This window comes from Tympanuchus pallidicinctus, unplaced genomic scaffold, assembly GCF_026119805.1.
Source record: "Tympanuchus pallidicinctus isolate F22 unplaced genomic scaffold, pur_lepc_1.0 scaffold3, whole genome shotgun sequence".
NCBI classification, from domain to species: Eukaryota; Metazoa; Chordata; class Aves; order Galliformes; family Phasianidae; genus Tympanuchus; species Tympanuchus pallidicinctus.
The window spans coordinates 22,642,647-22,669,969 of record NW_026294747.1 but is presented as its reverse complement, the minus strand read 5'-3'; the positions used below and the strand labels follow the sequence as shown (position 1 = coordinate 22,669,969).

Genomic DNA, 27,323 nt, shown 5'->3' with positions numbered 1-27,323 from the left:
GAGGAACTCACCCATTGTTGCCAACACTGCCTCATTGGCATGAGTACACAAGCCTCGCCTGGCGTCTTTGTCAGAGCAGCTGAAAGACAAAAGGACACAATTAGAATCACAGAGTAACCAAAGTTGCTAGGGACCCATGAGGATCTTTGAGTCCAACTCCTGCAGTATTCTGTTACTGAAAGTAGTACCAAAGGTATCAAAAGACAGAATGGGTCAGGCTAGCACTGAAATTCCTTAAACTTCCAATTCAACAACAAAGCCTTTCTTTTTCTTCTCCAGTATACTTTTTTTTTTTTTCCTCTGGGTAGTAGGAATAGCAAGCTGTAGGGAATTTGCAGAAAAAATGCAACAGACTGCCATCTCCTCTAATTTTAAGAATCTTGGAATTGTTAAATAAATCAAATGAATGGCATGGACTCTGGAGGATTCTAACTCTTCATTGTGTCTGGTCTGGAGCTGGAATAACCTCTTTTGGGTAGGAACAGCTAAAGAGGGCTTGAACTTAAACAAACAATAATTTTTACACCCCAATTCCAAGAGAACAAGAGTACTTACTTTCCTTCCTCTTCTTCCAGAGATGTAAGAGGCTTGGTTGTTGAGGTACCTATTCTGCCAGGTGGTGTCTGACTTCTCTCACTGGTGATTTCGGGACCAAAGGGCACCACACCAGGAACTAAGACAACACAGAAAAATAAACAGGACCCCAATTTTGTGGAATAGGTGAACAAGACTGGTAAGCTATAGCGAGATTCTGAAATGGGAAGCGTCAGAACTTGTATCAGCAGCTTTCCCATTGCAAACCCAGCTCATCAGCAAAAAGGACAGAAGAAAGCTGTGTTGCTCACAGCAGTCTTACTTTAAGAATAAGGCTTGCACAAGTTCTTGTACTGGAGAACTTCAGATGCTCTGGTTGCCATAGATGAGCGGCATCAAATAATGGCAATGGCTCGTGTGGAAGCTAGTACTCAAGGGATGCTCACAAAACTCACCAGTAGAACAGGGTCGCCCATCCGGTTCATCTGGGCATGCACAGACAAAGTCAGAAGCTCTGGCAAAGCAGAGGTGAGTGCAGCCTCCATTGTTCACTCCACAAGCATTGGTACCTGGAAGGAAGAAGAAAATTTAAAATTTCTTGCAACTATCTAGGTAGGAGCTCAGAGCAGCAACTTTTTTCCTGCTCAGGAAGACACTTCCTAGAAAGGCAGCAAATTACTATCCTCTGGCACGTGCCCTACATCTGATCGCTAAGAAAGCTGTGATAATAGTGAGACAATCTTGATAGGAAGGCACTGGAAATCAATAGAGAACAGCTCAGTCACCACAGTTAAAAACAAGCTTACGTTATTCTGTCTTTAACACAGTGTCAGATGAATAACACAGGAAGTGGTTTGCTGATCAAAGCTGTAAGAATACAGTCAAGACATACTTGGCTGAAATGTCATGGTTAGAAAAAACATGCCCAGAGAAGATACATTAACAGTTTACATCCAAGGAAAGACACCAACTTCACTTTGACATCTACGATAGCACAGTGGTTCTAAATTTTCCTTTTGCATCCATTTATCATTTGCCCAAATGAAGGCCCTCCTATTTACCTGTCTGTCTTTGAGGGGAAACCACAATTATATCCATCAGCCCCTCAACATTGGCCAGGACCGTCTCTTTGTTCCGTCCAGAGTATTTGTCCACTCTCTGTATAGACTTGGTTTGCCAGTCAGTCCAATATATCCATCTGTCCTGCTACTCAGGGAGATAGCATGTAGGGAAAAAAACCAAACCAAAACAAAACAAAACCCAGAACCATTAGGATGTTTAGCCACACAGACACAGAATACCCATCAAAAAACATATCCCAAGGCCCAAGGGCCCAAATAAAAACCTTCTCAACCCTTTCTCATAAAGATGACAGCTATCTACACCCTACACATTTTCGTACAAATCTCCTCCTGTTAACTCCACAGAATTGTAGCTATTAGCCCCTCAGCTCTCTTTGTTTACCACAGACTACAACAATTGCTTGTCCCCACACTCCACTACTGTCCAAATTCATCAACACAGCAGAGAGAATGGTAGCAGCATGGGGGGGGGAAATCTTTTTACCTGTGTCAAAGCAAAAGGATGTGACACCTGGCTGACCAGCACTTGCCGTAGCTTCCCATTGAGATCACAACTCTCTATGCGATCAAGATGCGCATCCACCCAGTATATCCTGCAGGAACAGAGCAAGAGGTGAGCTTCCACCTGTGCAATTCCTTTTTACTTTCTAGTCATTTTCTAGCCAAGATGGATTGGATGGAACAAATTTCTTCATGAAACCAAGCTAGGAAAGCTGAAGAAAATTCATTCTTAATTCCATACAGGTAAAGCAAATTATTTCACTGACCTTCTGGTGTCGTAATCCAAGGTCAAACCATTTGGCCATCCTAGGTCAGTGTTGATCAGGATTTTACGTTCAGAGCCATCCAAGTTTGCCCGTTCAATTTTAGCAATATGACCCCAATCTGTCCAGAAGAGGTACCTAACGAGATAAAAAGCAAATGCAACAAGAAAAGAACGTTTCGCTCAACCTACTGAAAATTTTATTTACCAATTAAACTGCCACATTCTTCAGATTCAAAAAAAGCTCACGTGCTCTGTAGGTTGTGACTCCCAACTATCTTAAAATCTACTGTCTGCTCAATTTCCTCTGTCACTCAGTCAGACCCTGGCTGGTGCCTACAGATGCGGACAGCACATCTGTTTTTCCACTCACATCCTCGCCCTCCAACCTGCCTCTGTACAGCCATTCTCCCTGTCCCACCAATACCCCCATACCTACCCCTTCTTGGGAAAGACAGCAATGGCTCGGGGCTCATCCAGACTGTTGTTGATTAGCACTTTCCTGGAGCTCCCATCCAATCTAGCCACTTCAACAGTATTGCGTCCTGTGTCTGTCCAGTAGAGGTTCCTAGCAACCCAGTCCACTGCCAGACCATCTGTAGTCTTCAGGCCCTGACCAATAACAGTTTCCATGTTGCTGCCATTCAGATCAGATCGCCTGAATAGAAATAAGACACAAGTGGATGGTAGTGAGGAATGGATAGTTCCTGATGGCGATCGCACAAGGAAGTCTCCCTAACCACAGGGGGGTTCATACTGTTACTTCCCAAATATCTTTTTCCCCATAATCTCCAGGAGGTTAAATACACCTTCAGTATTTAGTTCAACAACACATATGATGTTGTGTGCCACAGACTAGGTGTGAGCAGTGGTATATTGACAGCATCTCTTGGTTCCCTCAACTTAATGGCACTCCACAGCTTGCTGTGGCACAGCCAGCACACATAGCTAGGTGACCTGGGCAGTGGCCAAGTAGATCATTGGCACTCACCTGATGACATCAAGAAAAACATCTGTGTAGTAAATCTTGCCATCCACACTGTCATAATCCAGAGAAATGACATTGTTCAGCTCAGGGACGGGGATGTGCACATCTGTGTGGTCACTGGTATCCAGCGAGATACGACGAATGGAAGCACGGCTAGAGAAAAGCAGGTATGTCTCTGGAGAAGAGTCACAAGTCTGCTCATCTCGTTTCAGCTGGATGCCAGTGGGGCAGGCACAGGAGAATCCAGTGGGGTGAGGCAAGCAAAGGTGAGAGCAGCCACCATTACGAACTCCACATTTATTAAAGCCTTAGGAAGTAGGAAAAGCACAGTTTTAGGATCAATGTGTCTCCAGGAGACCGAAGCTTAATTTTAAAGGCTACATACGTGCATAACCTGCTAGCAGTTGAGTTCATCCTAACTGTAGCCTCTCTGAGAATCTACAGCTCTTCATAATTTTCTCTTGAAAAAAGAACTGGCCAAATGCTGATAGATTCACAGAATTGCAGCTGATCTTTATAATAGCTGCAAAGAAATAATGCTGACTGAAGGATCTCACCCTGTGAAGAAGCAGCACAACAATGCACCAGAGGCCAGGCTGACAAAGAAGCTTCTGTTTCAAGTTAGCTGCACACAGTGACAAACAAAAGCATCAGAGAAGCCTGTTGCAAGTGTTTGACATATTAGGGTCATATCTTAGGGTTTTGCTGTTGTTTTTTTAAATTGAAAAACCAGCAAATATTTGTTTGGAGTGGATAAGCACAGAAGGTGCAAGGAATAGGAGGAGAAGCCCAAAAGGAGCAGAGTGGGGGAAACAACCAGGATATATGATGGCTGGAGCTTCTAATAGCTTGAAGTTATACCGTACAATTGTATGTCAAGAGCAATGTTCTACAGTTAGCAGCTACAGCAGAAGCAGTAAGGAGTTTTCTGTAGAAGTACGCACTGGGGAAATTCCACTGAAATAAAGCAGCAACTCAGACTCAAGAACAAGGAGGCAAGATGAGGTTGTATAGGACCCCAAAGAGTAACATAAGGAATCTGGCTCTAGCACAGAATAGTTTTGAAAGTATGATATATTAATATCAGCTAAAGAAGCATTGATTCTATAGAACAAAGATGAAGCCTGCGATGTCTGGGCAAAAAAATTATTCGAACTAAGGTTTCAACAACGAGCTTAAGAGGAATGAGCATCTTTTGGAGTTAAAAAAAGACAGAGTCCATTCCCAGTAGACTCAGGTGAAGTGTAACATGGCATGACTCATTCAGTCCTCTTAAAAAATGCCCTGATGTGTGTGAGAATGAGACTGACTGTCTGTACAATCCAGCATGGGAAATGGAATGAAGGGGAAGAAAAGGAGTGCAGCAAGAAATAAACAACAGACCTAAGGAGCTGGATAAACAGGAAAAAGTTTAAAAATAGTTACACAAGAGAGAAGAAGAAAAGAAAAACTGATCCTGGTGCTCTACTTCTATCACTCATGCTTCCTCAAAGGACTCCTTTCAGTGACAGATTTCAAGGGCTACTGTCACCACAGTCATTCACTACTCATTTGGGAACAGCCTAGCAACTCACCTAGGGGCCGTGCCCTATCAACAGCTTGAATGTCCATGAGGCCAGGCAGGTTTGCCCTCACCAGGATGACATTGGCACCACTGTCCTTGTCAGCCCTGTGAATGCTGCGAGTTTGCCAGTCGGTCCAATAGATGTAAGAGTCCAGCAAAGTGAGGCCATAGGGGTGTTGCACTGGGGACAGCAGGGTGCGGCGGTTAGCACCATTGAGATCTGCAGCCTCAATACGCTGAAGAAAGAAGCAAGCACATCAGCCCCACACTCAAAACACCAATGACTAACAATGACTACCAGCGGCAACCAGAGCCTGAATTAGTGATGATATTCCTCTCCACCCTCCCAGAGCCCAAGCTCTCAAAAAAGCTTATATTCCCCTTGTTCTTTCCACAGCTTGCTCAAGGGTTTCAAAACAGCCTCCAGGCTACCACAAATCCAATGACAAACAATGCCTAAGAACAGAATCAGACCTCAGTGTGTGCATCAGCCCAGAGCAGCTGGGACCCAGCCTTATCCACTGCCAGTCCGTTGGGCCAGCCCAGGTTGTTGCTGATCAAAACCACGCGTCCTGAGCCATCCATCCCAGAGCGTTCCAGCTTGGCGTTCTCACCCCAATCTGTCCAGTACATATAGCTAGGGAAAAGCAGCAAGTGTTATGGAAATAGAGGTCAGAAGTTGTATCCCAAACCCTAGATAATCCTCCTGGCAACACTAACCCCATTTCATGGTATAAGGCTATTGCCCGTGGGCTGTCCAGATTCTGCCAGACCAAGACTTTCCTCATAGAGCCATCAAGATTGCCCACTTCAATACGGTTTGTTCCTGTATCTGTCCAATATATCTTTCTGCCAATAGCATCCACGGCCAGCCCATCTGTAGTCAACAGACCTGAGAAAACACAAAGGTGTATCAATCACTTCTCATTCTCCCGGCTTAGTCAGGAACTTCTGATATTGCCTTTGTGCACCTCATCAAGATGCTTTAGGCTTTGCCCCTTTTCCCCAAAAAACTTGAGGAGATTACTCCACCAGGTAATCTCATCTCTCTTTTCACCCTACACAGAGGCAAGAGGACAAAAAAATCACTCTTACCTGTGGTGATGATGTCCTCAAATTTGGAGCCATCAAGGGCAGCCCGGCTTATTTTTCGCAGTGTGCTGTCTGACCAGTAAACCTTTCCTGGGGTGAAGAAGAGAAACCTAAATAAATCACTAAAATCCTTGCAGTCCAGACCCAGGTGTCTGACTACCAGCTAGGCAATTCAAGAGAGATGTGATTGCAGAGAAATAACAGCAGCACAAGGCTGTTCAGCTAGAGTGACAGAAGAGCACAAATGATCATGTTCCACTCATCCCCCAAAGGTGTGTACATGCAGGCTATTAGAATAGATTTCTGCTATTCTAATAAGATGAGCTTCACAGAAGGTAAGAGAACATACAATACTTTTTAAGCTAGTAGTAGAGTTCCACATTTTATTTCTCAGAATGTCCCAAAGGAGAGCAATCAGATCTTACTATACAACAGGTTTACATCAACACTGCATCAGATTCTAGTAAAAACCAACAGCCACTGTCTCAGCTCTACTGCTGTAGCATGCTTCTGTTGGTGGAAAGCATTCTTAAACCCAAAACGCACAGGGACCCTACTCAATATAGCAGACTTTTTCCATTCAGTTGAGGTTGTCCTCATATAAGAACATCCCCATCAGGAAAGGAACATTTTCACCACATAATAGAAAAAAAAAGTCTATTCAAGTTCACAATGTACAGTAAAATCTGCACCCAGATCTCTACTCAGACATTCAGACACTGACGTCACTTATTGCCTTTCAAACAGGCAGTTGGATACACTATGAAGTTCAGACCTTCATGAGGATCCACTCCAATTGCAATGGTGTTTTTCATGGTGACATTGACTGAAACAACGACATCCGCAAAGTAGGGAATATCCAGAGAGACCATCCGTATGTCAGTCCTTCTGGCAAAGATCAGAAAGCTGGTCATTCCTGCAGAAAGTTGAAAATGAACAGCTATCAGTGAGAAAAAAAAAATCATGCAGTTTCAGATATAATTTGTTGAGCATTCTGGAGCTGACATCCATCTAAGTGGAAAAGGGGAAGTCATAGATCTCTGCCTACGGGAGTCTGGGCTGAATGACATGAAATGCTTCTTTATTTCCAAGTTGAAAATGAGTGCACTCATGGAAGAGTTGATTCTGGTAAAGAGTGGAAACAGGAATTAGGAATCAGTTCTCCTATTAAGGAGTGCAAATGGATGTACCATGGCCTGAAATCAACAGTTTTCTGCAATCCTCAAAATAAGGGTCAAGAGGAAGATGTACAGAACTGCTAAAGAATATAGCATCCGATAACTAAAGAATCCACTTCAAGATCAGAGCAAAAATATGGGCAAAATGTGATATCTGGTTTAGTTGCCAAATGCAATTTCAAGAACAATTTCTTTTGCAACAATACAATTATCAAATTGTTTCTTTATAGTAATTCTCTGTCACACTGAAAGTACAGATATCAAGATTGGCTTTTCAAGCAGGTAAAGCAGGTAAGTGCATAAAAGCAAATTTTGTTCTCTAACATGGAGGGGACCAGAATGTAGTTGTGATCTACCCCCAATGAAAGTCTTACAGAGTGGACTCACCAGTGGAACACGTCTTGCCATCAGACTGTAGGTTGATCCCAGTGGGACAGGTACAGCTATAACCTTTTGGAAGAGGTGCCAGAAGGCACAGGTGACTGCAGCCTCCATTATTAACTTCACATGGTGTACGTACTATAGGAAAGACAACAGGAACCCATACAGCAGCAGGATGGGCACAAGAAAGGGTCTATCAGCTACAGAAATGCATTCTAGGACGTTTTTAAGTACAAGCTGAAAGTTATTCTCATGCTCTCATGTTCCATGACTTATGGCACTGAGGGCTGACAGATAGCTCAGCTCCTTGCAGGAGGCAGTGACACACACTACAGACTGAATAAACTCTAAGCTCAGTGTAGCTTGGGGTGAGTTCTGTACCTGGTGGCCTATGCCGGTGGAAAACATGAATATCCATAAGATTCTCCAGATTGTCCTGAAGCGTTTCCCGTGCCTGCCCAGTCCTTCTATCTGCGCTCTGGATGCTTTTGGCCTGCCAGTCTGTCCAGTAGATTCTCTCGCCATAAAGAGTAAGTCCAAACGGGTGAGGCAGATTGCTCCCAATCAGCACCTAGTCAGATCACCCCCAATCCCACCAAAAAACATTACTAAATGTCACTAAGGAAAAGAGGCTTCCCTTGCCCCTTCTCAACATCAAAATGTACAGACACAGCACAAGCAGCGATGGGGCAACGTGAGCCCTCAAACAGAGATTCCCTCAAACACAAGTTACAACTGAAAGGGAACTTCTCTCCTGGTGAAAGCAGTTCAGCATGTCTTGATTTGGAAGATTTCACTTTCAACTGGAAAGAGAGGCAGGGGCCATCAGCACTCTGTGCTCTAGGACTCGCACCTCATGCTCCCAGACTCCCTCCTCAAAGATGTTTTCCGTACCTTCCTGTTGCTGCCATCCAGACTGGCGTATTCAATGGTCTTCATGCCTGCATCTGCCCAGTACAAGCGCTGCGACTCATAGTCAATGGCCAAGCCATTAGGCCACGTCAAGTTGGAGGAAATGATCACCAAGCGATTTGAAGCATCCATACCAGCGCGCTCAATTTTTGGGTTGGCTCCCCAGTCAGTCCAGTACATGAATCTGAACACAAGGCCAAGATAGAAGTGAGTACGTGATGTCTGTCACTGCCATTACAGTTGGACACTGGCTGTAGTGAGAAGAGCCTTCAGCAGCTAGCAAAAACCAGCATTAGACTAACATCATACTCATGTTCAGCCTTGGGTTTTTGTATTATGCCTGAAATTATACTCAAACTGATATTCTTTCCACAGCCCATGTGCTGGCCTTATTAAAACATGGAGGAAAAAGTTACAGGTCTAATAACTAACCAGTTATTTACCAGTCTTCACCATTAGCCCTTTGTACTGTTGCTGCACTGGTGTTTCAGTAATCCAGTCAAAGACACTATAAGCACTCTTCTTTCTATTCATGCAATTCCTAGCTGCATACTCTTGTAAGAAGCAAAATCTTTTATTGAAACCATTTGTTTCTGTTAATCTACTCAATGTTGCTTTCCATGGTGAATTTGATCATTCAGTATTCCCACAGACACAATGCTTTGAAGCAAATGAGTCACTAATGTCACATCATGCTTAAGATCAGCCCTAATTTACACCTGAGGAGATCTTTCTGTTTCAACTGTGGTTGATAAGCAGAGTGCTTGAGTATAAACTCAACACAGATGTGAAACAATTAAATATAAACGTCTTGTTTGCCTAATTCACAACATTTTCTGTACCAAATTTTTAGTTGTTAGATCCCAAGGATAAACAAATGAAAATATCTGACTGCTCTTGCAGCATGACACGCAGTTACTCCAGCTTATCTTGTTCCACTAGCATCCAAAATCAGGTCTCTAATTTCAGACTTCAGCAGAATGTAGAACAAAGGAGTCAGAGAGATAATTGCATGAAATCAAAGCACTTTAACATCTTAAGGCAGAGAAGAATCTCCACGTCATCCCAGAAAAAAGAATCTCTCACCCTTCAACAGGGTCCACTACGATATCTCTAGGTCTGTCTAGGTTCTCCCAGATCAGAACAGTCCTCATGGTTCCATCTGTGTTGGAGACCTCTATTCGATCTGTTCCTACAAAGATTGAGAGAAACAATTAGACACACACCTCTGAAATAAAAACAGACAAGGTAAACACTATCCTTACAGCAATGCTTTCTCTTCCATCCCCCATTTCTTTTCCTGACTGGAAAAGTGTCGTCAAATTATCACCTCTGTCACCTGTGTGACTGTGACTGGTGCCAAGTTCTGTGTCAGTGCAAGCCAGCACTTTCCTAAGCTATCAAAGTATCTATACAGTATAGACATAAGACAACGCCTGGAGAAGAGTCACCTTTCTTATATCTCTTTGAACTCATACTCTGACAGGGAACTAACTTCAAATCCTACCTGCTGCACCCCAAGATGTTGTGTTGGAAGATATGATGTGTACACACACAGATACAAGCTCTGTGGCAAGAGAGCAGTGGAACTTGACTTCTGCTATAAGCTCTTCTAAAGGATTAGTACCAGGAACACTATGAAGAGAGGTTAACTAATGGTTCCAGCTTCAACCTCCCCTTTGTTTATGGGACTTTGATCTCATGTGGGCTTTTTTTGCTAGACAGAAATAGGCAAATTCGTGATGAGACAGAGAACCATTCAGCTGTTACTCAGTTTTCACTACTCATAATGAAGACTGAAACTCCAGTAAAGCAGAAGAGCCCAGTACCTGCATCAGTCCAGTACAGTTTGTTGGTGACCCAGTCAATTGCCAGTCCAGCTGGACTTTCCAGGCTGGTATCCACCACAACCTAAGTAAAAAAAACAAAAACAAGAAAATCCTTAGTGAGATCAGACCCTAGTGAAAAGGCACTAACTCAGTGCGCTATTCATTCACAAACATGACTTCAAAGGACAGAAGTTCAAGCAAAACAGTGAGATATGAGAGAGATCATTAAGGACTTACTAGTTCAAATAAGCCTTATGCTTGAAGTTACACATGTTTTTCATGTCTGTTCAAAACACAACTCCAACTCTTGAATTCTGTTTGCCTCATTAATGGTAACAATAGCATAAGGGCATGCAGCTCTTGTTATAATATTGTATGTAACAGAAAATGCAACACATCTTCCTCTCAGATTCTAGGGCTACAACAGAGGAATCAACCACAGCTTGTAAATCAACATGCTTTTTCCCACTTTAGGGTTTTCCAGATAAACAGGAACCTACACCAAACTTGTGTTTTAAGTATTCACTGATGTTAGAGCCCACTATTGCCAAAACTAGGCAAATCAATGAACAATAAATCCAACATGAACTACAGTTCCTTAGGAAGCCAGTGTTTCCTACTGGCTTCAAATCTGATGCACAAGGAGCCTCCTGGCTAGATGGTCTCCACACATAGTTAACACTGTACCTCCTGGCCTGATCCATCCCATTTTGCTCGGCTGATTGAATCGGTGCTAACATCTGTCCAGTAGACATAGTCATCCTTTGAGTCCCAGTCCAGAGCCACTGCGCTGCGCACATCAGCAAGGGGGATGACATCATCTGACAGGTCATCTGTGTCAAAGCTGATCCGACGGATGTCCATCCTTCGGGCAAAAAGCAGGAACTTGTCAAGACCTGATCAAAGGTCGAAAGGTCTCCTTTTAATTTCTCTAAGTTCAACAACACAGTGATAGACACAGACAATTCCCTGCTATATCCAAACCTAATCCTTCACATCATCTCTCACTGACAGGTCACAGCCCAAGATTTTATTGGTAGCAAAAATTATCATCTTATAAGGGATTGGGATCAGCAGGGAGCGTAGGAGTAAAGAACTGCATCCTGGGGTAATCTTTGCTAAGGGAACAAATTCAACCATATTCTTCAAAAAATGGCATAGACGTTATTTCCAAATTAAACAGCTTTGCCATCTCTTGAGAATCTAGGACAACAGTTGGCCTAATTCTCCCACATGGCTGCAAATTAAGAGAAACTCTGGGAGTCCACAAGGTTGAATATCTTGGTCATCACTGACACAGCTCCTATGAAAGCTTTAGGAAAAGCTGTGGCAGGCAGTGTGGCATCAGTAGCAGCCCTGATGTAAGTACCTATAGACCGAGCTTCTCTGCATCCCCACCCATCCAGCCTAGGAATGGGAATGCAGAACAAAGAAATGCCTCAAAAAGGTGAGGCATTCTTCAGCATGGCCCTTAATCTTATCCAGCACATCTAGCTGTATCTTCTTGGAAGAAACCGCTGCATATTCCCACAACCAACCCTCTGCCACCCACAAAACATCTGGACACGCAGGCTGTGGTCCCACCTCACTTACTCTGAGCGCAGGCATGGCTGCTGGTCTTGCGGAAGCCAGTGGGGCAGGCGCAGGTATAATCCTTGCTGCTCGGCAGGCACAGGTGAGTACAGCCCCCGTTGTTGGCCCCACAGCGGTTTCTCCCTGCTCAAGTAGCCAAAGACAAAAATAACCACGCATAAGGCAAAGAGCAAGAAAAGGGGAAAAACACCAGGCAAGGTGCAAAGCCCCATGTGAATGAGATAACTTGTCTACGCAGACACTAATTGAGAATAAGGAGTCAAATTAAAGCAGTAACTCCATTTCTAGGGGTCAGTATAGTAGAAAAACATTTAATAAGTGTACTTCCCAAACAGATTACAGTAATTTAAACGGATTATGGGAAGTGTCAGTCATTGCTAGCGCTCACTTATATTCCTCCTATCTTTCCCAAACAGTCAAGAGCTATTTCTCACTGAAAAGCATTCACCTCAGAGTGCCAGTAGGGGGAGCTACGGTAACACACAGCACGGCGTTACCGCCGCTGAGGCACCTAAACAGAGCTGCTGGATGGAGCAAATGCTGCGGCAGCTCCGGACAGAAGCGGGGGATGCATCAATACCCTCGGTTCATGCTTGACATCTCCCTGCTTTAAAGGGTGGGTGGCAGCAACAGTTCTACAAGCGGCTCGAATTGGTCTCTACTCTCTCTGCAGTTACCTGCTGGCTGACGCTGAGGATGCAGCGTGTGAATGTCCATAGGGAAGTGGAGTTTGTTTCGGATGATTTCCTGGTTCTTGCCTGTGAATTTGTTGGCACTGTTAATGCTCTTGGTGTGCCAGTCCGTCCAGTACAAACTGTCCTCAAACACGGTGATAGCAAATGGGTGTGGAAGGCCTGCAACAGACATCCAATACAGGGCTTCCATTACGTTCAACAAACAGGACTTGTGCTAGCAGAGAGGCAAGGATACTCTTACCAGTACCCTTAGGCACTGCCACAGTCAATCTGCTCAAATCCATTTTACACTACGGTGACAAGACACTTCCTCTTTCCTGTCCGCTGATGTCTGGGGTAGCAAAGCCCATCCCTTATTAGTGACAGAATTCATCCCACAGCAATTAAAAAATAAATAACCATAGAATAACAAATCACCTACAAGCAGGTGGCTCTGAAACTCAGCTAAGCACCATGCCCTCTTTGCTGCAGAGAACATTTCCAGTACCTAGCTCCATTACTTACCTTGGCTAATAACAGCTTTCCTATTCTGTCCATCAAGGTCAGCCCTCTCGATGACATGGTGTTTGGCATCCACCCAGTACATCCGATGCCCTGCATAATCAATGGTCAGTCCGTTGGGCCAGAATAGGTGTGTATCCGCAATGATGCGCCGATTAGAGCCATCCATGTTGGAATACTCAATGCGGGGAGTGTTGCCCCAGTCAGTCCAATAGATTGTGCTGGAGGGGGCAGGGAGACACAGATTAGAATACTAATGTCCCACCTAATGCACACTGCAACACTTCCTATCAGGACAAAACAATGTTGATCCTGTCACCTCATGCATGAGACTGGGTTTCAGCCATGGGAGAAGCAACAGCTAGAAAGGTAACACCCAGCACTTTGAGGCTGTTGAAACCTGAAGAGTCCAGAGTACGACTAAAGCCCTCAGAACCCTTGCAAGGCTTCCCAAACTGCAGGTACCAAGCAAGGAGCTTGCACCCAGGGGCACCCTCAGTGACCATTGTTCACCCAACCCTTGCATGGAAGGCTCACTGAGAAGTCAAGTTTTCACTCACCCCTCCATAGGATGGAGGGCAATCGCCCGGGGTTTCTCCAGGTTCTGCCACAAAAGCACCTTCCTGTGAGTACCATCCAAGTTCGCTACTTCAATTCGAGATGTTCCAGAGTCTGTCCAGTATAATTTGTCATGTATCCAGTCAATAGCAAGTCCACCTATCTCCAGAGGAGAATGAAGCACAGAATGAAATAAGGAGCAGGCTCTGCTCAGAAAAATAGTTTCCTTTCCTTCTTAGCCTCAAGAAAGGCCCAATTCCGTCCTATCTTATTCTCTGTCAGCAGAGATAAATTCCAGGGGGACAATTATCTCACACCCATTCCACCCAGCCCATTCCAGCGCTTAAGGAGATGCATTCTTTTTTGAACGCATGGTACCTACTTATCTCCACTCACCCATCCCTATTCTCACACCACAGACAGGGAACAAGCTTTTGCCTTTTTTGTGGTGACGCACCTGGGCTCTCCAGACCTGTAGAAACCACTTCTTCCACATTGCTACCATTCAGATTAGCCCTCATGATGCGATCCAGGGTGACATCAGACCAAAATACCAACTCCTTGCTGTGGTGGAAGTCAAGGGCAATGGCATTTTCCAAGTTGTTCAGGAGCAGTGTATACTCTGAGCGATGAGGCAACACTTGCCGGATATCAATTCGATTGGCAAAGAGCAGCACTGGCTCTGGCCCTGAGGATATATGAGAAGACAGCATTAGAGAACTTTGATAGGGTCCTGCCTACTATTCCCTTTACTACAAGTCTCAGAACACTGTCTTGTAGCACTGGTAGTAAGAAACCAACACCCAATTAGAAAACAGCTCAGACAGCTCTTTTCCTAACCCCACCACATATTTCTACTTTGAAAATGAGCAGTTTTAAAACTTTTGGCAAATGTTCACTCAGCAAGAAGTGATCAGTCCAGGTCCCATTTGAGCTCATCTCACCTGAAGCCACACCATTAGGCACACGCTTGGCAGCAAGGTTATAGTCTCCTTTGTCTCTATCCACCTTCCAGCCATGCAAACACACAAGCTATACCACACCTTCTACCGCAACCTCCAACCACAGCAAAACAGGACACAGTTAAAGTATGCCTCAGCCAGATATAAAGTAAGTCAGTAGATACTTGTACTGAAAAAAAAAATAATTGAAGTTCTTTATGAAGAAAGTTTGAGAGAGTTGAGTTTGTTTAGCTTGGAGAAGGCTCTGAGCAGAACTCATTGCAGCCTTCCAGTACTCGAAAGGAGCTTGTAAGCAGGAAGCAGAGTGACTTTTTACATCGTCTGTTAGTTATAGCACAAGGGGAAATGGCTTTAAACTAAAAGAAGGGAAATTTAGGTTAGACATCAGAAAAAAATCTTTATTTTGAAGTGATGAGGCACTGGAACAGGTTGCCCACAGAAACTGTGGATGCCCCATCTTTGGAGGTGTTCAAGGTGAGGTTGGATGGGGCTCTGGGGCAGCCTGACCTACTGACTGGCAACCCTGAGCACAGCAGGGGAGTTGGAGCTTGATGATCTTTAAGGTCTCTTTGATTCTAAGCCATTCTATGATTCTTTATGGATATCATTAGGGTAATTCCTAATTACGTTCTTATTTCCTGAAATTGAATTCCTAATTCATCAGCTTCTACATCATGGGAGTTGAGGAATCAAGTTAAACACATGTACAGATGCCCTTAAAAAACAGATGTCCTTACAGTAGCCACTGAGGACTGGTGACCAGCATCTAAGGTCAAACCAGAGCAAAGAGGTGTGATACAACTTCACTGGCAAGGAAGGACTGAGACACCTCCTGAACAGAAACAGGATGCTGTTTCTGTCTCAGGGTGTAGGCCACCTGGAATGACGAGGAATAAGAAAAGAAAGCAGAGGCTGTCCTGTTGGCAAGGAAAGGAAACAGTGAAACACCACCCCACAGTCAAAATCATAAAATTTTCACAGGTTTTCACCAACAACCTAGGCATACCTAATATAAATCCAGGTACTTCCTTGTGTGTGAGCAGCATAATGTTGCCAGTGAAGCATTAAAGGCAAAGTTAAAAGAATTGGACCAACAAACAAACATGCACTAAAGTAAGACTGAATTTCTGTTTACCTAGAGCTTTGCAGCTACGCTTGTCAGGGCGCAGCTCATAGCCTTGCTCACACCAGCACTGGAAGCCACCTTCACTGTTGGTACAGCCTTGGCTGCAGTAACCTTCCTCAGCACATTCATTCACATCTGCATGTTAGAGATAAAGGGATAAAATTATTATGATATTAACAAGCCTAACAATCTTACCACAAGCTTGCTTCTGCCTTCATGCTCCAATTTGCACCCCATCATAGCCATCAACTCCAAACACATCAAAGCAGCAGGGAAGAGGCTACTGCTCCAAAAACTCACCTTGGCATGACCGGCCATCTTCCAGAAGCCTGTAACCTGTATGGCAGGTGCACTGCACCATCCCTCGTACCATCTGGCACTTCTGAGCACAGCCACCATTGTTGACATTGCAGTTCTCCTCCCCTGTTCGTGGACCTGTGAAAGCAATAGATGAAGACAACTGAGATGAAACCACAAAGCAGCTGCTTGTGTTCTCAGCTGTTAAGCAGCCGTCACCCTCCAGAACAGGCTAAGCAAGACAGGGGGGAAACAGGTTGTGCGGGAAGCTGCTTCTTTACACTCAGAAATGTCCCCTGCAGGCCACAACCAACAGGGAGCAGCTACTCCCAAGATCTGGACAATGACACTCAGAACAATATGGTTGGGGATTCACTATCTCTGCAAACAGACTTTGATACCTGAGAGTATAATCTTCTCCCCATTATTCCTTCTCCGCAGTATGCAATTGGAAAACCACAAAGGTCAGCGTCCTCAGTCTTCAACCCACACTCCCTTCCATTAACACAGCCCAAACTTTCTTCTTTGCACACATCCTTCAGCAACACTAAATTGACTCCCACACACAGTGCCTCCATTTATATTTAAGACCTGACTTGCAGAACTTACGGCAGTTTTGATGCGGGCTCTCATCACTGCCATCTCCACAATCATTTGCTCCATTGCAGAGCTTCCGTTGCCCAATGCAACGCCCATTCCCACACAGGAACTGGTCTGGAGCACACTGAGGGGTCCCTGCAATAGAGGAAGAGGAATATAAGCACACCTGAGCTTACTGATGGAACAACAGTCATGGGGAAGTAATGGATAAAGAACGTTTCTGGTTACAATCTGTATATATGAACAGAAATCCATCATTTCCTCTTTCCTTGAATTCAATTCATCTTCCACTTCTTACTGCTCCAGATTTCTTTACATTGACTCAGAGGCTTGCTCAGCTCTCCTTCAGACTGACTCCAGTGCTGCTTTATTGGAAGTCCAGCTATTTAGTTTCCCTCAGAATGACTTCAGGGTCTTAGCTTAATTCCATTTGGTTCCAGATTCCACAACTTTCCTGAGCATGTGTCAGAAAGGAGCAAGTTTAATCATCCGAGATGCTAAACCAGCAAGGCTATAGATCTTAAGCCTGCTGAGGAATGTGTGTCTTGTCCAGCACTAACTGCACTGTGACGGACTTGGAATGAGATTCACATGCATCCTTGAAATGTGAGCTCAGGCAACAGGATTTCACACATGAGCTACACACTTCAACTTCTGCTGTTGGCAGGGACACTACAGAATTCCTGTAAGTAAAGTAATGCTATTTGTAGGGACTCTGCCAATCTAATTGTTTCTTCAGCAATAACTGCACTGTCCTATTGCCTCTTATTTCTTGTACCTCGCAAGCTGACTTTGTTAGTGGTTTCCAAATCATGGCATTGTGATAATCCTGGGAATACAACAAGACAGTACAGTTACCAGCAAAGAAAAAAATAACTTGGCAGGCTGCCTGTAAGCAGAATGGAAAAGGGTAGGTGTGAGATTGTCAAAGAGAAATAAGAACTAACGGGCACACCAACTGGGAACACAGACACATGCAGACTCACTTTCCAGGGCACAGGAACACTTTTAATAAAGGTTTCTGAAACTTGGACCACATTTATCATAATGAAGATAGAGATTCTTACTTAAGTTGATCTCCCAGCATTCTTGGAACTTTCTTTCCACAGCCAACAAAAACGTAATTCTAAGTGTCACAGGTTTCTAACTCTTGCTACAGACGTTAAGGCTATATCTCATCAGATCAGCCAGTACATGTCCTGCTGTGAATAGAACCTCCAGGTTAACTCTTTGTTGCTATCACTGTAGACCCAATGCAGAACTGCACCATTAATTTTATGGTAGCGATAGGTGTACTCAACCATGGTGGGGTCTGTTTGAAAGTGGAGAGGTTGAATTTCAGTGGCTCTGGAATTTTGATTTGGCTTCAGGGTGGCAACAGTTCAGTGTTCGTTTTAAACACTTTGGTTATTAAGACAAGGAAACATAGTTACTGCTTTTTCTTCAAGTACAATTGCTTTTTCCAGGATTATTATTACCATCTTCTGCATGCTGGTCCTCATGACAGCTGACCCATCTAGAGCAGTAGCTCCAGGACCTCTGAGCTCAGCCTTAGCTCTTCCTATACAATACACACTGTCCACTCCTCGACAGGCCCATGGTAACAGTTCTAAACTATCCCTTTTATCACCTGTAAACCCACTTTTTAAAACACACTTCTGGACTCTGCTCACTATGACAAATGCACTGACCAGTACTCATTACTCCTCAACAAGGGCTATAGACAACCTGGAGGACTGAAGAAAAATTGAAGGTTCTAGATATTCCCTGAATACTACAGTAGTATGAGGGTCTGATGAAATTCTCTTCTATATCCATAATTATATAAAAGAATATCTATAAGGGAAATGATTACGACAAAGAACAAGAGAGATTCCCGAACAAAGGTAGAGGAGACAGCAGGGGTTGGCATCCTTAACCTCTAACACAAAGGCTTTCTTCTTAACTTTCACAACACGTCTTCTTTTGATCTACTGCCTGTTAACAATTGCTTGGCAGCTTCATATGGCAACACAAAAGCTACCTAGAATTACCTACAAAGCATGAGCTAGACTCATGCCTATTTAACAAATGCAGCAACTTTGAAAATTATTAGTATTCACAAGTCTGAGTGGAACAGTCTCAAAGCTTTGTGGTAAATCATAGCATGGACGGGATAGAAAGATGCAGGGATCTGATGTGAAAACACAACCACTTTAGTTAGTCTAATCACTAGAACTGCAGGTGTTTGCGAGCATAGAAAATAGCCTACATATCTCACACTTTGAGAAGCACAGAAGTCAAGCCATCCAAAAGAGACTTGGCAATCCATTGCCTCCAGGATGGAACTATTAGCTACAAGAAGCAAGGCAGCAGACCAAACCTGTATTTTCACAATTCTCCTCATCACTGTTGTCGGAGCAGTCATCTTCCCCATCACAGCGCCAGGACAAACGGACGCAGCGCCCTGATTTACAGCGGAACTGGTCAGCTGTACACACAGATGTAGCTGAGGGGTCAAAAAAAAAAAAAAGTCAGATGAGCAAGAATGATCAGAAGAGCCTACTTTCAATAGCGTTCCCCCGCACACCCGTGCATTCAGCAGAAATGGAACACTCCCATTAGTCCCCGGCACTCACTGCAGTTCCTCTCATCAGACTGGTCGTCGCAGTCAGAGTCTCCATCGCACCGCCAGCCGGCATTAATGCACAAGCCACTATTGCACATGAACTCCCCAGAGCGACATGGCTGGTGAGATGCTGCAGAGATATTAAAAAACATAGAGTGAATTCAGACCAATGGAACATCCAAGAAATCTCCCAATGCCACGCTTTTCCTCTACTATTGCGGAACCCAGTCCGGACTAGAGTCCTCCTGGAAACTGCTTTAATTCTTGTGTGCAGAAATATGCTGACTGTGCAGTGATTCCTGTCACTACCTTCAGTTTCCTGAATTTAAAATAATGAAAGAGACAGCTTATGTGTGATCAATTAGATGGCTGTTTTTCCAGCCAACTCAAAATCCATTTAGGTTCGCAAGTCAAATGTTTGGACCCATGTGTCACTCTGCACTAACTTACAGCAGTCAGATTCATCAGACCAGTCCCCACAGTCATCGTCGCCATCACAGTGGTAGATGTCCAAGATGCAGCGTCCATATGCACACTGGAATTCCTCCAAGCTGCAGGTGGCAGCTGGAACATCTGATGCTAACAAAGGAATCAAACAAAATATGCCTAAGGTAACAGGGCACAATCCAGTTTAGATGCAACTTTTCTCTACTTAGTAACAGACTAGCAAGTATTCAGTGGAAAAGTGTTGGAAATTGCTAGTCCTTGCTGCCTATCTCTGCATGACTTGTATTACTCAGAGGACCATGAGTGCTGTTTGTGCTTCACTGAGGAGTGGTTAAAGCTATACACAGAGGCAACTGTGCAATCAACACCCTTTTAAAAAATAAAAATAAAAATAAAAATAAAGAAAAAAAAGGAAGAAAGGGATGAAGATCCATGAGTGTCACCTTCTCTCTTGTGCTCAAGGTACTGTTCTAGTGCTCTCTGCAAAGAATTTTAATTGTTATTAAATTTCCAAAAAACAGATACAGAAATAAAAACTATCATATTGAGTAGTTCTTAATATAGAGGCACATCAGAATGAAAGGTTAAAGTACGGCACAATTCCTTCAAAATTGTAACAAAAATGTGCACCTGAAGACCAAAGGAAGCAGCAAACAGCAGAGTGCCCACTTCTGCACCTGACCTTTGAAGTTTCTTCAATCCCTTCACTCTCAAGCCATCACTCAAACAAATTATGTTTTATCAGTCAGGAGCAACAGCATACCCCAGGCAGAGCCCAACAAACCTAGTCAAGGATTTTCCCACTGTTCTCTGTTCAGCAGCATACAGTGTGGGAAGTGATGAAAAATATGAGTCCCACACAACTGAATCTGTCTCTTCTCCTACTGTCCAGAGAATGAACACTACGTTTCAGACACGTGACCTTTTCAACTGAGGAGCTCCAAAAACAGATCTATTAAACAAAAGGGAAAACAAAGACTGGCAATCTGGGACAGGAACTATGCCCATAGGCATGCAGTAAGAGCTCCAGTTCAGCCAGTATCCAGTGGCTGGGTACTGAAATGTGTGTTAACCTGCTCCTTACCAAGGAAATCTGAAAGAAGTGTTTGGGCTTCTCTGAGGAGAAAGTGAAGCCAGTGACATAAATTCTCATGTACTCTGATTAAATTATATGACTCTCCTACTCCCCAGTACTCTCTAGAAAAACAAACAAAGAAACTAACAAACAAACAAATAAATAAGGAAAAATAAAAAAGAACAGCTTTGTCCTACATTGTTTTAGATGAACAATGAGCAGCACTGGATATAAGAAAAAGATGACAGCCACACTGAGGAAGATAAGATAAAAGGAGGTAGCCAAACAAAGTTTCTTAGTGAAGTTCCATACCTAAAATGCCTTACAGAAAAAACTGTCATTTACAATTTGAGAGGCATTCCAGCTCAGAGGAGCAGGGGCACCAACTCAGGTTGCCTGCAAACCTCCATAGCAGGCAAGGTTGAAACAATGTCACCCCTCATTCACCCAGGGCATATTCGTGGCCCTGTGGGGAAGCAATAGGCAAAGGAAAAAGAAAAGAGAGGGAAAAGGAGAGGAAGAGAAGCTGCCTTCCTCTTAGAGCTCTTTCCCAGCTTAGAAACGTTTGCAACCCCTGGTTTGCTGCCAACTCTCATTATCTAGAGAGATAAAAGACAACTCCTCCATGCACCCACTCCCCCTGCCCTTCAGGAGCTGGCAGCCCTGATCCCTCCTCCCAGAGCTTTTTGAAGTTTCCTGCTATCTAGAACAAATCCTGCAAAATGCCTTTGAGAGCACGGTGGGGGAAGGGACCACTGAAACTTTCACAGATATTAACTGCACTCAGAGACACAGCAAAGAGGGAGTGGGGGTTAGAAAGGGACATAATAGACTCTTGTCCCATTTACAAGGCTATGATGGTGGAAAACAACAAAAAAAAAAGACAACTGTTGTTGGCTCTCACACTCCCATCTATCTCCATTCCCATCAGTCAAATCAGTTTCTAGCTAGCTCGTTTACCATCCCTTATCAGACTATGTCCTGCATAAAGCACCTGAATGGTGAGAAGGTGGTTGTGCAGAGAGCCCTTGCAGCATGCCAGTTAGCAGCATGCAGTCCTTGAAGATATTATCAGTGGGCAGAGTCCCCTGAGAAATTCTGGGCAGGATTCAGACAAGAGGATAAAGAAGGCAATTGTTTCCTCCCTTTTCCCCTTGCCCATTATCTCCTGTAGTTTTATATACCGCTATATTCACTACATCATAAGCCCCCTGCTCTGACTAAAGGTCACATAGCCATGGGAAGCAACAGAGAAGTAGCCAGAAACAGATCAAGTATTTCTGTGAGGTAACACGAGAGACAAACCATCCTCTTGTGCCCTCTGGGGTAGACAAGAGAAGGCAGCATAGCTGCTGACACAGGCAGAATTGACTCGTTTCTGATCTCTGCTGCAGGAAATGTGTCAAGTCTCAAGACAAGAGCAGGTCCAAAGGGCTATTTCCTATGGTTACAAAGCAAGAAGAGCACTTACGGCAATTCTCTTCATCCGAACCATCTTTGCAGTCTGTGTCACCATCACAGAACCAGTGCTCAGCTATGCAGCTGCCATCACTGCAACGAAACTCCTTCTCTGAGCATTTCCTCATATCTGCAGAGAAAGCAATACAAAAGAAAAATCTTTGACTTTTCTTAGAGTGCTCAGGAAGAATCACACCATAGTCCTGAGGCTTCTAGGGCATTAGCAAACATGACTGCTTATTAAATCACACATTTTCATGTAATGCAGTGCCTGGACAAAACCACCAGTGCTCATTTGATAGACAGAGAGTAGTGAATTCAAAAGAAATCCATGGGATTTCAAAATGGCAAGTCAAGGAAAAACAAGTCACAAATGATTTTTGCCTGGCAAATGAGCCACAGCCTGAGATCCCAAGCAGACAGGAAAAAAAAGCCAGGGAAAAAAATATCACACAAACTTTGCTCTGATGAGCCAGCTGCAAGCTCTTGACAGACTAAGGGGATCTTAGAACTGCACAGGTGGGAGCCTGTGCAATGCCTTTTTAAGCATCAGCAGGGCATTCAATATATTGGCAGCACCACTACTCACCACACTGCTCATCACTGTTGTCTCCACAGTCATTGTCACCATCACAGTGCCACAGGCTGCGGATGCAGTACCCATTCTGACACGAGAACTCATCCTCCTCACATTCTCGTGGTGCTGCCAGAACACAATGTAGAATAAGGTGAAGGTAAGGCACAAAGATTTATCTAGTAGAAAAACAAACGCATAGCATATTGTAAATTGAGCAACATCCTCCCGCAAGGACACTGCCATGTTGGAGAGGCTTTTTTCCCTTTTCCCTATCAACATCAGGATGGCCACTGAGTGTCTCTCTCCCACTCCAACTGCATGTTGACGGTACAGCAAGCTCTAAAACCTGACAACAAGGGCTGGAGGAAGGACATGGAGCAGAGTAACTGAGCCATCCACCATGTGCTGGTATTTTTGCACAGTTCCAAGTCAAGTTCAAGTGATCGTTTTTGGCAATGCATGCCTCCTTAAAAATTTAAAAATTAATAAGATTTAACAATAGCAAGTGTAGAGTCTTGCAACTGAAGAGGAATAACTGTATGCATCAGTACAGATTAGGGGATGTCCTCTTGGAGATGAGCTCTGTGGAGAAGGACCTGGGGGTCCTGTTGGACAGCAGGTTGGCCATGAGCCAGCAGTGTGCTCTGGTGGCCAAGAAAGCCAATGATATCCTGGGGTGCATTAAAAAGAATGCGGTCAGCAGGTCAAAGGAGGTGATCCCTCTCTACTCTTGGTGAGGCCACATTTGGAATAATATGCCAGTTCTGGACTGTCCAATTCACAAAAGACAGGGATCTAATAGGAGACCAGCAGAGGGCCACAAAGATGATGAAAGGACTGGAATATCTCCCACATGGGGAAAGGCTGGGTGACCTGGGTCTGTTCAGCCTGGGGAAAAGACGACCAAGAAGGAATCTCATAAATGTTTATAAATATCTAAAGGGAGATGGGAGGTAGATGGATGAGGCCAGGCTCTTCTTGGTGGTGTGTAGTGATAGGACAAGGAACAGTGGCCTGAAACTTGAACACAGGAAGTTCCGTACTAATTAGAAAGGTGATGGAGCACTGGAATAGGTTGACAGAGAGGCTGTGGAGTCTCCTATGGAGATTCAAGACTCGTCTGGATGCCTATCTCTGCAACCTATTGTAGGGTACCTGCTTTAGCAAGGGGCCTGGACTCAATGATCTCTTGAGGTCCCTTCCAATTCCTGCATTTCTGATATTTTGTGACTATCATTATCTGGCAAACATTTCATGGCAGAATTGCAGCTCCGCCTTTTTTTCCCCACAATGTCAAAGTTATCTTCACAGGAAAGGTGAAAGAGAAAATTCACTGAAACGTGAAAGAGAAAATTTAAACTTCTTCTAAACTCTCCAGCATTTGCAGCCTCACTCTACTCTGTCTGCCAATCTTCTACAAAAGGTTGTCTGCAGGCCAGTGAGGAAAGAAAAAGGGACTGCAGAATTAGTACCTGAGGACTTTAATCCATCATAAATCTTCCTATGGTTAAGTGCTAGTCTGGACAACTCCCTAGGACTCTCTTATTCACAGAACCAACTCCTTTCATTAGTCTCCAGATCTTCTGATCACACCCTTCTCTACTGTTGCCTTAAATATACGGGCATTCCAACTTTTTATGAAAAAATAGAAGCCCAAAATGATCCAGAACCACATATCTTTTCTTTCACCAAAAATGGACCAGGAAACTAAGCTTAGTCCTGCCATTCAGAATATCACACAGAATAGATGTTAAAACCCTGAACTCTGCTCTCCATTCTTCTACCGAGATACCAAAGAACAGGGGCATACTGATTAAAAACTGATAAAATACTGATATGCTTTTCTTGAGATATGATTGAGTCACTCTGGAGTACCACACACACAACTGTTGTAGAATTCAAGAGCTGCCGGGTGATGCTTATCAAGCAGCTGCCATCAACCAGACAGCACAAAATACCGCTCCTAGCTGCAGCCTGATGTCAGCTCCAGCAACCAATGCATTTTCAAAGAAGCTGAAGATCAAGTGCTATGCAACACGTTAGTTCCCCAGCACATGCTGCCAAGTACAGACTGGATGATCTGTTTTGGTGAAGAAAAGCTGCATCCCTGAACACCTTTTGCCAAAAGAAGCCAACCACAAATAACAAAACATAAAAGTGCAAAAGGAGAGGGCTAAGGTCCAAGGGCTCAGGCAAAATTCCCTGTTTTAATAAGCTGTAGAAGCACAACAGCAGTGCTCACGGCTAGCAGTATGCCATGGCAGCTCTTCTGAAGATTGCACCTTGCAGGCAGCAGACAAGCCAGCTTTCAGGGTAACTGCTGTCCACGCAGGCAGCATCCCTACAGCACCTTTCTCTCTCCTCAGGGAACTCAGTTTGAAGGGAGAAGACGCTGGGGACAAAGACAGCAGAAAAGCAAGCACAGCAGAAAAGTCAGACAGTGGAACCTGAGGCCACAGGAAGTTAGCCAGACAAGCAGTTCAGTTGGTATTTGGCAGAGGTTAGGCATTTCCATGAAGAGGGGAGGACACGAAGCACTCAGCTCAGGGAACTACTTCATGCGACATTAACTAGCAAGGCTGTGGGGCATAAACTGTTCTGCAGCTGGACGGAGAAGCATCCCCTCCCCCAGGACACACCTCTGAACAGTGAGCCAAGTGCCAACACAGGAGGGCTTACTGACATCAGGAACACCTCTCTGTCAGAGGAAGGATGTAGCTTACTGCAAGCCAAGGGTTTGCCTCAGCAGATAAACTCTTAGAATTCCACAATAAAAAGGGCTAGCTTTCCCCAGCCATGGCAGGTAGGCACTGCACCCACCCTCTCCCCTTAGAGAGGTGACTTACGGCAGTCCTGTTCATCAGAATCATCCTCACAGTCGTTGTCTCCATCGCAGACCCACGACCGGCGGATGCACTTCCCATTATCACAGTGGAAGTCCAAGGGGGAGCAAGTGGGCAGCACTGCAACAGCAGAAAAACACTTCAGTATGAAGCTGCAGTCAACTTCCTTCCTGAAAGTTCCTTCATCCTAGTGGAAGAAGGCTACATCTTTTATAAACAAAAGACATGAATTTTTGAGTCATGAGGAAGAGCTGTGCCTCAGATGGTGGGCCAGGCTAAGTTTGCAGCTCGCCGGTCTTTCCTCCCCAGAGAAGCACTGACCTTTCCACAATAGAGGAGTTGTCTTTACTCCCCACTGAGTTTATTTTTTCTCTTTCATCCCTAAGCCCACTATCATCCTCTTATGGCACATTTTTATAACAAGGAAAATTACAGTATCAACGTTTTTCTGTATGCTTCACAATGCAGTCCACACAGTTTTATTAACACAGTTAATTCTTTAGGGTAAGACCCATAAGAAGCAGTGGTTTTGGGAACACGGTTTTGCAAGGTGCAAGAAAAACACATAAAACACATGTTTCAGCTTGGAGGTTCTGCCAGCAATTTAGTCTAAAGAACCTGCAAGGAGAAGCAGGAATCCACCGCTGAGGACAAATTCAGTGTACCTCTGTTCAAATCCTGCTAGACATCTCCAGAAGGGACCAAGGAAGAGGGAGCGTGGGACACTTTCCTACACAGGATTATGGTGGTAATGGAGTGGAACCACAGATCCACAGCATTTAATGAAGCCTGGAGCCACAAAGATGAAATTCAAGAGGAAGCAGCATCAGCCCTGTCCTTCCCCCACAGATGAGAGGAACACTCAACTCCGGGCAAGTTCATGCTTTTAAGTGCTGCCAGCTGTGGTAGGGAAGGGGCTGCACAAGACTCTGTTCCTGACAGGTGTGTTCTCCAAAGAGCAAGGTTAACTCAGTGACGTGAAGGGGAGCAGAGGCAGTGCCTGAAACCCTTTCATCCCAGCCCAGCCTGCCGACAGCATCTCCCATCTGTCACCAGGAGGGCCAGCCCTCGCCTGCTATGCTTCTGCTTCTTCTGCCAATGCTATCCTGGACGTGGGAGTGCAAAGGGGGGTGGGAGGGTTTAAAGAAGACAGTGAAGACAGCAATCACACACACAAAGAGGAGGAATGAATAAGGAGAACAAATAGTCATGTTTTCTGCTTTTCCAGCTTCCTTAACCCTCCGTTTCCATTCACCACAGGATTGCTGCCAACGTCCTGTGAAAGCAGTATGGATTACACTACACAGAATCATTCACAGCTCTGCTCTTTACAGCATGCCCTCCAACATTTCATACCAAGCGTCTGTCCTAAAAGCCTCTCACCCTAAGAATACACCAGAGCAGTTAAATTCAGACTTGCTGTAACAGACACCTCTTTTTGTAACCACAAAAGCAGATCATCTTTTCAGTCACTCCTGTAACAGGGCAGGCATAGGCATCCCTGTAACTAACAAGACATCACTGCAGATGTCACCACAGATGACACTGAAGCTTGTGCTGGATGGTAAAATACAGAATTTGACACAAGTCCTTGCAAAAATGTTTACTACCTCAAGGACGCCTTGTGTAGGTGTATGTCCAGATAACACCACGCCAGTTT

General features: G+C 44.4%; 1 protein-coding gene across 3 annotated transcripts in view; it reads right to left on the bottom strand.

The window, feature by feature from the left end:
* The window catches only part of LRP4 (LDL receptor related protein 4), a 79,656-nt gene that overhangs the window by 6,237 nt on the left and 46,096 nt on the right, over positions 1-27,323 (bottom strand). For 2 of the 3 annotated variants that reach the window (XM_052694772.1, XM_052694774.1), the window contains exons 3-35: positions 25,667-25,783; positions 22,833-22,946; positions 22,257-22,373; positions 19,714-19,842; positions 19,274-19,393; positions 19,018-19,143; positions 16,665-16,790; positions 16,059-16,193; positions 15,768-15,893; positions 14,128-14,358; positions 13,673-13,829; positions 13,116-13,333; positions 12,594-12,770; positions 11,917-12,042; positions 11,011-11,219; positions 10,324-10,405; positions 9,581-9,686; positions 8,477-8,678; positions 7,964-8,153; positions 7,589-7,720; positions 6,799-6,939; positions 6,027-6,113; positions 5,652-5,823; positions 5,406-5,568; positions 4,942-5,167; positions 3,371-3,674; positions 2,819-3,037; positions 2,384-2,518; positions 2,101-2,209; positions 1,596-1,740; positions 990-1,103; positions 556-673; positions 12-79 (exon numbers count right to left, since the gene is read on the bottom strand). In XM_052694772.1, coding sequence (XP_052550732.1) covers positions 12-79; positions 556-673; positions 990-1,103; positions 1,596-1,740; positions 2,101-2,209; positions 2,384-2,518; positions 2,819-3,037; positions 3,371-3,674; positions 4,942-5,167; positions 5,406-5,568; positions 5,652-5,823; positions 6,027-6,113; positions 6,799-6,939; positions 7,589-7,720; positions 7,964-8,153; positions 8,477-8,678; positions 9,581-9,686; positions 10,324-10,405; positions 11,011-11,219; positions 11,917-12,042; positions 12,594-12,770; positions 13,116-13,333; positions 13,673-13,829; positions 14,128-14,358; positions 15,768-15,893; positions 16,059-16,193; positions 16,665-16,790; positions 19,018-19,143; positions 19,274-19,393; positions 19,714-19,842; positions 22,257-22,373; positions 22,833-22,946; positions 25,667-25,783 — 4,941 coding nt within the window. The remainder of the gene's footprint in view (positions 1-11; positions 80-555; positions 674-989; positions 1,104-1,595; positions 1,741-2,100; positions 2,210-2,383; positions 2,519-2,818; positions 3,038-3,370; positions 3,675-4,941; positions 5,168-5,405; positions 5,569-5,651; positions 5,824-6,026; positions 6,114-6,798; positions 6,940-7,588; positions 7,721-7,963; positions 8,154-8,476; positions 8,679-9,580; positions 9,687-10,323; positions 10,406-11,010; positions 11,220-11,916; positions 12,043-12,593; positions 12,771-13,115; positions 13,334-13,672; positions 13,830-14,127; positions 14,359-15,767; positions 15,894-16,058; positions 16,194-16,664; positions 16,791-19,017; positions 19,144-19,273; positions 19,394-19,713; positions 19,843-22,256; positions 22,374-22,832; positions 22,947-25,666; positions 25,784-27,323) is intronic. The other variant, XM_052694773.1, reaches the window with a different exon arrangement.